General features: G+C 41.6%; 1 protein-coding gene across 5 annotated transcripts in view; it reads left to right on the forward strand.

Moving 5' to 3' along the window:
* The window catches only part of LOC121282290 (hedgehog interacting protein), a 226,516-nt gene extending 222,569 nt beyond the window's left edge, over nucleotides 1–3,947 (forward strand). For 3 of the 5 annotated variants that reach the window (XM_041195939.1, XM_041195964.1, XM_041195957.1), the window contains exon 14: nucleotides 2,650–3,947. In XM_041195939.1, the coding sequence (XP_041051873.1) occupies nucleotides 2,650–2,858 (209 nt within the window). In that variant the 3' untranslated portion in view covers nucleotides 2,859–3,947. The remainder of the gene's footprint in view (nucleotides 1–2,649) is intronic. The other 2 variants (XM_041195949.1, XM_041195971.1) reach the window with 1 other exon arrangement.
* The last annotated feature ends 5,719 nt before the right edge of the window (nucleotides 3,948–9,666 follow it).

Raw genomic sequence — 9,666 nt, forward strand, 5'->3', positions numbered from 1 at the left:
TCTGTGTAACCCCTCGTTTCCAATGGCTATCTTAATTTTCACCACTTGTTACCCAGTTCTATGATGGATCAGTCTAGGAAACATCTTTTGTTTAAAAAGCCTAAATTCAGATAGGACATCTGAGGCCTTCTGATGATGTGGCTGTCACTTCAAGGTAGCATGCTGTGCTCCACAACCACTTATGCCTTACTTATGCTTCAGTTGTACCGGGCGTTGGTGAGATCACATCTGAAGTATTGTGTACAGCACTGGTCTCCTTATTAAAAGAAAGTTGTAAATGTGTTGGAAGCAGTTCAGAGAATGTTTACTAGACTAATACCAGGAATGGGCGGGTTGCCCTATGAGGAAAGGCTGGACAGGTTAGGCTTGTATCCACTGGAGCTTAGAAGAATAAGAGGTGACTTAATTGAAACCTTTAAGATTCTGAGGGGTCTTGACAGGGTGGACATGGAGAGGATGTTTGCTCTTGTGGGAGAATCTAGAACTAGGGGTCTTGTTTAAAGATAAGGGGTCGCTCATTTAAGACAGAGATGAGGAGAATTTTTTTCTCTCAGAGGGTTGTGAGTGTTTGGAACTCTCTTCCTCAAAAGGCAGTGGAAGCAGGGTCTTTAAATATTTTTAAGACAGAGCTGAATAGATTCTTAATTAATAAGGAGGTGAAAGGTTATTGGGGGTAGGCAGGAATGTGGGATTGTGGTTACAATCAGACCATGATTTTATTGAATGACAGAGCAGGCTCAAGAGGCCGAGTGGCATACTCCTCCTAATTTGTATGTTCATATGTAAGTTTGCTTCTAGAGACTAATCATCTGACCTAGACCAAGCGGTTGGCTGGTCTCCAGCAGCCCTCTGAGTGCCAGAGACCTGGGCTGTCCCTGCCTGCGACTCTTACGGGGAATGTCAGTGAGGTGTTCCCCAGAAAGTGAGCCCAAGCCTAATCTATACCTATGCCCCACCGACATGTGTGTCTCTGAGCTGGTGGAGGGTGCGTGTGAGTGCTGTGACCGTTCTTCTGGAGCTTCCTCCTCGGGTGAGGTCCAAGGGCTCACACTGGTGGTGTTGGAATGGCTTGGGGGCCTCAATGTGCTTGTACCTAGAAAATAGAAAAGAGAGTTTCAGTTAATGAGCATGAGCTAGATAAGACTGCATGTGACCCACTGGGAATGTCAGGATTTGATGAGGTGGTGGAGCTGTGATCCGTACTAGATTAGCTGGAGAGGCCGATCTCCCCTTCCCAACAAGAGTGATCCCTGTCCTCCCAGCTCGGCTGCAGCCTTCTCAAACTCACTGAGGCCGAGGATGTCAGATGTCCCTCCTCCGATCTGCATGCTCTCACACCTGTTGTGTGCCAGCTTGGCCTGTATGAAGAAGAAAGGCATGTGATGAGAAGGGATGGAGCAGAGGTTTGGTGAGATGCATGTTCCCTGTGTGTAGTGAGCCCTCCCCAGAAGGGCCAGAAGATGGAGTGTGAGCAACATGATAGATGGGATGGTGATGATGTGAAAGTCTCGGTGAGAGAATGAGTGATGAAATGTGTCCCCTGCTAATGGTTGTGTGAGATCCCTGAAGAGAGTAGCCATTTGACTGCATGATGTCATGATGAGAGCTTGATGGAGGTGTTGATGGACGACTTATCCTGGTGGATCAGATTAGATCATTCATCCTCTTTCTGCACTGGGTGGCACTTCAGAAGCAGGTGTCAGCCACAATGACCTGCTCCACTATGGTGTCCCAGGCCCGAGAGGTGAGGTTTCTGTGCTTCCTGCAACCGTCTGTGGAGTAGAACATGTGCTGAAGTTCCTGCATCCCTCTGACCAAGGCCTGGAGGGTCTGGTGAATGAAGCAGGCTGCAGGCTTCGTCCTGAGGCTCTCGGCCTTTCTCTTATGGGTTGCAGACATCTCTGCTCGGCTGGAGAGAGTGAGATTGTGAGTTGGACTGGCATTTAAATATGGCGCCCAGACCTTTGAACCCACCAACTGGCAGCAGGCGGATGGATCAGTTCCCAACTCGCTAGGTGATTCAGGGCGAAACACACTTCTGCATAACTAATGAGGCTCCAAGTGCAGAATTAGGCCCGAGTTGCTGCCATTACGGATGGTGGGCTGGGAGCTGCTGAAACCACCGACTTAGCTTCATTTTGGGAGAATTCTGCCTCTGGTTTCTGTCATCTGGTTTCCCTCACACACCCTTCTTAAATAAAGGAGTGATGTCAGCAAATTTCCAATCTAACAGCACAATTCCTGATTCAAGAAAACTTGAAAAGATTTTGACCAACACTTATGCAATTTCTTCACCCATTTCTTTAATACCTTGGACTGGAAGCAATGGGCCCTGGAGATTTTAAGTTTCATTATATATCCTATGTCTCATTATTTTCTCAATTAGGAATTGTTTTGCTTATATTGATTCCAAGAAGTTCCTGCCCTTGCAGTGTTGTTAAATTAGTTTTATTATTCAACTGTTCTACAGTATTAAATGTCTGAAATATCTATTCAAATAGAGGTTGAATAGAGCATTAACATTTTTAAAAATTACAATCAGAGTTTATCTCATAATAAATAATTCAATAGTTTGGTTCATCTTAGATTCTTAAAATATTTTATTTGGCCATTTATTCAGATTTACTTTTTCATTATTTTTCTTGGCAGCAGTTTGCCAGCAGCCCAGAAAGGATGGGAACTGCAACATCCCTACAAGACGATGGTTCTTTAATGTGGAAACCAGGCAGTGTGAACAGTTTTTCTATAACGGTTGCCAGGGTAACAAAAACAGATTCAGCTCACAAGAAGAATGCGTAAAAACCTGCTTACCAAGAAACTATCAAGGCACAGGACTGATACAAGGGATGGATAAATAAGCTCTTGGCCAGCCACCTTTTAGTTTCTTCCACACAGAGAAAAAGAACAAATGCATTTCAAGATAATTTTTACTTTTTTGATGTATATTTTACATGGGACTAAAAGATTTTAAAACTCAAAAATGGGAAAACAGGTTACTTCAGGTTTTTATTGTCTAACCTTAAATTTATTTTAAAATGATGTGTAATATCTGAAATGAGATTTTAGAAACCGTGATATCTAAGAAAAGTGGTCAGAAAAGTGCGTAAGCTCATTACTGGTCTGTCATTCATCGGATTCTAATTGGTGTACGTAGATTTAAAAAAAGACATTTAAATGTATAATTTCTTTTAAAATCTAATATATTGTTTATGTAAATGCATGCTTAATGTCCTCAAGAATACAGTATTATACTGTGACCATTGAGCTGATAAATTGTATTTTTAAACATAACCTGTTACGTACTGTATTGCATCTGTTATTATGCTATGTGTAAACAACAAATATGCTAAAGTATATTTTTAATACAGTAGCTGCAAAAACATTTGACCACTGACAGTTCTCTTGAACTACTATGGCTCGCTTTGTGGGCCCATATCTAGATGTTCATTAAGCTGTAATCCAGTGGTGAAAGGGGAGTTATTGATGTTAATTTGACGAAGGAACCATTGGTGCCTAGTACTGTATGTTTGCCAAGGCCAACAGTGAACAGGTTATTATTATAAGTGTGTTTTTTGATGCTTGGAGATGAGCTCTCATACTGCTGCTGGAAAGATAAGATTTTAATTTTTTTCGTCTCCCTGTCCTCATCCATTTCGCTTCTCAGCAAACCCCAGCACTTTTCCATTAAAAGAAAAATATCCTGCTAAGATCCATTTTTTCTCCTTGTATCAATTTAACCATGCAATACTCTATGCCAGATTTGTATTAATGTAGAGTTCTGACCCCCATACCTTTTGGAATTTGCCATGTATGTTCAGCACTTAAATGCAACAATTTAACTGTGAACTTGAGTACAGAACATGAGAAGAAACAAGTTAATCTGTGATTAGGTGAGGCATTTTCTGGAAATAGTTATGCAAAGAATTATTAAATGTGTTGTGTCAAAATTGTTTCTCTATATCATCAATCTTAATAACTATGATATTACACTTTTCCAGTAATCCCTTGTCAGGTTCAAGCTTCCATATCTAGACAACTGATTTGGAAGCAGAGATAATGAGTGGATAGATTTAGTACAACATTAAAATATACTTTAAATAATTGGTGGTTTGGTTGTGAGAAGAATTAGTTCTAAGAGAAATGCTACAGCAGTTCAAAGTGGAAGCATAGCTGTAATTTAACTTAGAATCCAGCAGAAGGCTGCTGCAACTTTCAATGTTCCCAGAGAACTGTTTTCTATTACTACTGATATAGAAACAAAAGTTCAAAAATAGGCAAAAGAGTTAACAATGTCTTGTGGTTTAACATTGTTGATTAATACTTAAACTTCTATTTCAAGAATTAATTAAGTACAGCATCGTTTGATTTCAACAGTGCAACTTTTGGGAAAGTCTGCTTTTTTATTATTGTAATAAACGTGGAATGCAGGGCATGTTTCTTGTAAGAAACAGTAAACTTTATTTACAGAGCTCCTGATGAAGCTACATGCTTGTACCGAGACCAAGGCTAGAAAACTCCACCCCTAAGATTACCTGCGCTTAGGGCTGATTTGTCTGTACAGTCACATGATCCCCATAAGAGTATGATAAGGTTTAACTTACACTTACTACATTCGCCCCCTTTAATTTTGTTTTACCACTATTATTTACAAAAATATCTTAACCCATATCATATACAATTATATACAGGCCACGCAATTATAAATTTAGTCTTTGAGGAGGTTTTCGGATTAGGGTAGAGTGATGCAACTCTACAACTGGAGGCTCTTGCATTGGATCGACTTGACCAGGAATTGCAGTATCAGGGACATCCTTAGACAATGGCAGTTCAGGATTATTTACTTCAACAGAGACATCAGGTATGTCTATTCTTTGTCGATCTGGCACTTCAGGGATCAAAGGTTCGACTTTGATTTCGGGTCGATTAACTGGTTGTTCGAGTGTGTCTCGACTTCTGAGATGATCCACGTGTTTCCTAACAATCTTGTTTTCCACTCTACTTGATAAGATAAAAGTCTTGTTTCAGAGACGATTGTACCAGGGATCCATCTCGGTCCAGTTGCAAAATTTTGTACAAAAACTGTCTCCCCCACAGTAAATTCTGGAGCCTTACTGTGAACATCGTGATTCGCTTTCTGACCACTCTGGTTTTTCTCCACCTTCCCCTCTAAATTAGGGAATACTAGATTCAATTTTGTACGAAGTCCGCGCTTCATTAGCAATTCAGAAGTTATTGAACCTGTGGTTACATGAGGGGTCATGCAATAGTTGAACAGGAATCTTGAAATTCATGTTTCTAATGTTCCCTCATTTCTTCATGCCTGTTTCAAAGGCTTGAACTGCTCTTTCTGCAAACCCATTGAATAAGGGATGATATTGTGCTGTTCTGGCAGGTTTAATCCCATTTAGGTTCATGAATCTCTGAAATTTAATACGTGTTAAAGCAGTACCATTATCGGACACAGTAACTTCTGGTAGACCATGTACACTGAAATATTGGCACAGCTTTTCAATAGTTGCATATGATGTAAGTGATTTCACTTCATATACATCCATCCACTTTGAATGTGCATTGATTATCACAATGGGCCTACATAGTCTATATGTAGTCTAACACAGGATCAGCCAGGCCACTCCCACAGATGCAATGCAGTTAAAACGGGCAACTTCTGCTGTTGCTGACACTGGAGACAGTGTTCAACCATTTTTTCTATCTCACTGCCTATACCTGGCCACCAAATATAACTTCTTGTGAGCATCTCCATTTTCAAAATACCACGATGTGCACTATGAAACTCTGTCAATAGTGGTTCTCTTTCTTGCAAAGGGATAACGGCTCTTGCTCCCCATAACAAGATACCATGTTGACAACTCAGTTCAGATTTACGGGCATAGAATGGTTTTAATTCTTCAGAGGCTTGACCATCCTTGCAACACCTGTTCTTGGACTCTTAATAAAATTGTATCCCAGTTTGTCCAATTCTTTATCTGTCTTGTGCAGGCTGGTGAGGAGTCCAGGAAATTCAACACAAGTACTACTCTTTGAGGTACTGGAGCACGTGTAATGCTGTCTGTCAAAGGAAGCTGACTGAGGTCATCTGCATTTGCTATATGCACAACTGGACATTGCATAAAAGTGTATTCATATGCCAACAAATTCAACAAAGCCCATCTTTGAATTCTAGCGGAGGCTATTGGTGGGACTGCCTTATCTTCACTAAATAAACCTAACAGTGACTTGTGATCTGACACTATGATAGAGTGTCAACCATGCAAATATTGATGGAACTTCTTTACTCCAAATATGATAGATAGCCTTCTTTTTCAATTTGTGAGTTACCTTTCTCGGCTGCAGAAAGGGTTCTGGAAACATATCCTATTGGCCTTTCAGATCCATCCTCCATCTTGTGTGACAATACTGCTTCCACTCAGTAGGGAAGTGATCACAAGTGAGTATCAATTCCTTAGACGGGTAATATTGCACTAGCAGAACACAAGCGTAAAAACTTCTTGACTCTTATCAAGGTTTCTTCTTGCTGTACCTTCTAGGATCATCTGTGGTGGTTCTTCAATAATAAGTGCAAAGGGGCTAACACTGTTGATAGATTAGGCAAGAATCGACAGCAATAATTTACCATGCCCAAAAAAGACTTGAGCTCGATGTTGGTTGGAGGTGCTTCCTTAATTGCCCTGACTTCTCTAATGGACGCAACCCTTGGGCATCCACTCAATGATCCAAATACTTCAGCTGCTTGGAAAGTGCACTTCTCTTTTTTCAAATGAACACCAGCCTCCACAAATCTCTTCACAACCTCTTCTAGGTTGGCCAAATGTTCTGCTTCAGTGATCCTGTGATCGGGATCCAGGTAGATGATAACTTGAGGAAGTTCTTGTAGTAGGCTCTTTGGAAAATGGCACAGGCAAATGACACACCAAAGGGTAGGCGTGTATATTGGTACAGGCCCTTGTGCGTGTTTATGGTGACATACCCTCCTGATGTGTTGTCCAGTTCTAGGTGTTGGTATGAATGGCTCATGTCCAGTTCAGTGTAGGAACTTCCTCCTGCCAGTTTAGCATACAGATCTTCAATCCTTGGGATTGAGTATTTGTCTAATTTCACAGCCTTGTTCACAGTTAATTTATAATATCCCCAATTGCAAATGGTTTGATCTAGTTTCATTACAGGGCCTTTGGGTGCTGCCCATTCTGAAAATTGGACTGGCTGGATTATTCCTAACTTCTCCATACAGCACAATTCCGCATCCACCTTCTCCTTTAGAGCGTAAGGCACAAGTCTTGTCTTAAAAAGCCAGGGTGTTGCTTCAGAGTCCACATATATTTTATCTTGTAGACCTTTTATTTTCCCCAACTCATCTTGGAATACTCTGCCATACTTTTTTAACAACTCAGAAATTCCTCCTGTTCTGACTTGAAAAATTTCTGACCAGTTTAGTTTAAATTTTTTCAACCAATCACAGTCCAGAAAGCTGGGTCCTTCACCTGTTACAACAATTACTGGCAGCTGGGCTGTCTGTTGCCTGTAGGATACAGGTAAAGAGGCAATGCCTTTCATCTGTATTGCCTCTCCAGTATATGTTTTTAGCTGAACCATGGTTTGCTCCAAACTCAATGGCTGGGTCCCTTCTCTGAGGTATTTAAAGATGTGTTCTCCCGCCACTATGGTCGATGCTCCTGTGTCAACCTCCATAACCAGAGGCTTTCCATTTACTTGAAGGGTAACACTGATTGGTTCAGTTTTCCTGCCTTCAGGTTGTGTAGGGAAAAAATATCAGTCTCAGCAGCTTCTGGTTCATCTATTCTGATAGCTCTGATGAACAGTCATATGGACTCGAAACATCAACTGTATCCCTCTCCGCAGATGCTGTCAGACCTCCTGAGTTTTTCCAGGTATTTTTGTTTTTGTTCTAGATTTCCAGTATCCGCAGTATTTTGCTTTTTTCTGGCTCATCTATATTGTGCACTTCAGTTAACTTGACCTGCTGTCTGAATGGCTGTCTTGATCTAGCCCTGCACTGTTTAACAACATGTCATTTTTAGTGCCAGTAGTGGCATTCAGCCTCTTTAAATTTGCAGGTTTCTGGTACATGATTACTCCCACATCAGTTTAACACTAACTTCTGGATTACTGGTGAGCTGTTTCCAGCATTTCTTTATGTTTTCCGAGCTGTAGTGACCGTCTCCCGCTTTGCGGTTACCTCCCTGGTCTTCACACCACATCTGGCAGCAGGTTCCCGCCCTAACTGCAGAACGACACAATGTTGCACACTCTGCAAAGCCAGTGAGTCTCTCTCAGCACTCTCCATGGCATGCCTCAGGTCTATATTAACTTCTGCAAGTAAACGGCACTGAAAGGTGTCGTCATTTATGCCACAAACCAAACAATCTTGCAACGTGTTGTTTTAGAGTATCACCGAAGTCACAGTGCTCCATTAATTGTTTTAACTTCTGATGTATGTTGAGATCGACTCACCAGGGCCCTTGTTCCAGAGTTGAACTTGAATCTTTGCATGATCACTGAGGGTTTAGGCTGAAAATGTCCCTTCATGAGGTCTACTAGCTCAGTGAACGATCAGGAATTTGGCACGTTTGGAGCCATCAGACGGATGAAGTTATACGGTTTGGTCCCGCAGACACTTAGGAAAATTGTCTTCTGTTTCTCCTCCGCCGTTATTTCATTCATACAAAGTAGACACCTAGGCGCTCTATGTACTGACTCCAGTCCTTGACGGATGAGTCATATGGATCAATTCTGCTGAAGAGAGGCATTGCTGGTGAGTATATCTTTTTTCTCCCCTTAAAAGTCGAAATACTCAGTCATGAGCGAGCTGCTGCGTCAATGCTATTTATCCTCGTCATTAATTTTAATAAACTTGGAAAGCAGGGCAGGTTTCTTCCAAGCAACAATAAACTTTATTTACAGAGCACCTGATGAATCTACATGCTGTTACAAGACCAAGGCAAGAAAACTCCGCCCCTAAGATTACCTGCGCTTAGGCCTGATTCATCTGTACTCACATGATCCCCATAATGGTATAATAATATTTAACTTACAATTACTACAATTATTTTTAAGTATCAATCACAACTCAGCATATTACATTGAATCATTCTTAAAATTGAAGCCTCTGAAACAAAGCCAGAATTCATCAGTGCTGACCTTTTTCCAGAAATGTTTTGAAGTATTGAGGAAAAATAGAGACTCTCATAGTAAGTAAAGTAATTGCCCAAATTAAAACATTGGTCAGGATTTTCTATGCCCACCAGTGTTAGGCATGTTCGGTGGTGTGAGCAGACAATACGACGAGAAGGACAAGAATCGGTTTCATGACGTCATGAAACAAGTTTGTGATCGTCCGCTCTGCCCGTCAATGGCGAGCTGTGTTCCCCGCCATCAGCAACCTTATTGTAATGCATCAGCATATTATAAGGCGAGCCCGCCGGACTCACCCCTCCACTGGATCATCCGCCCACATCGGCAGGAAAACAGGCCAATGTATTTCACAAAAGCATATAGGGCCTGCACTTGGCAGTCTGCATTTCACTTGGGACTTCAAGGTTTGCCCACCTTGCTTCGGCCAGCACTCACTGTCATCAGCGCCAGGCTTCACAGACAAGGCGAGTTGGAGCCTGCCTGCCATGGAGACGG

Source organism: Carcharodon carcharias, chromosome 1 (genome assembly GCF_017639515.1).
Source record: "Carcharodon carcharias isolate sCarCar2 chromosome 1, sCarCar2.pri, whole genome shotgun sequence".
Classification (NCBI taxonomy): Eukaryota; Metazoa; Chordata; class Chondrichthyes; order Lamniformes; family Lamnidae; genus Carcharodon; species Carcharodon carcharias.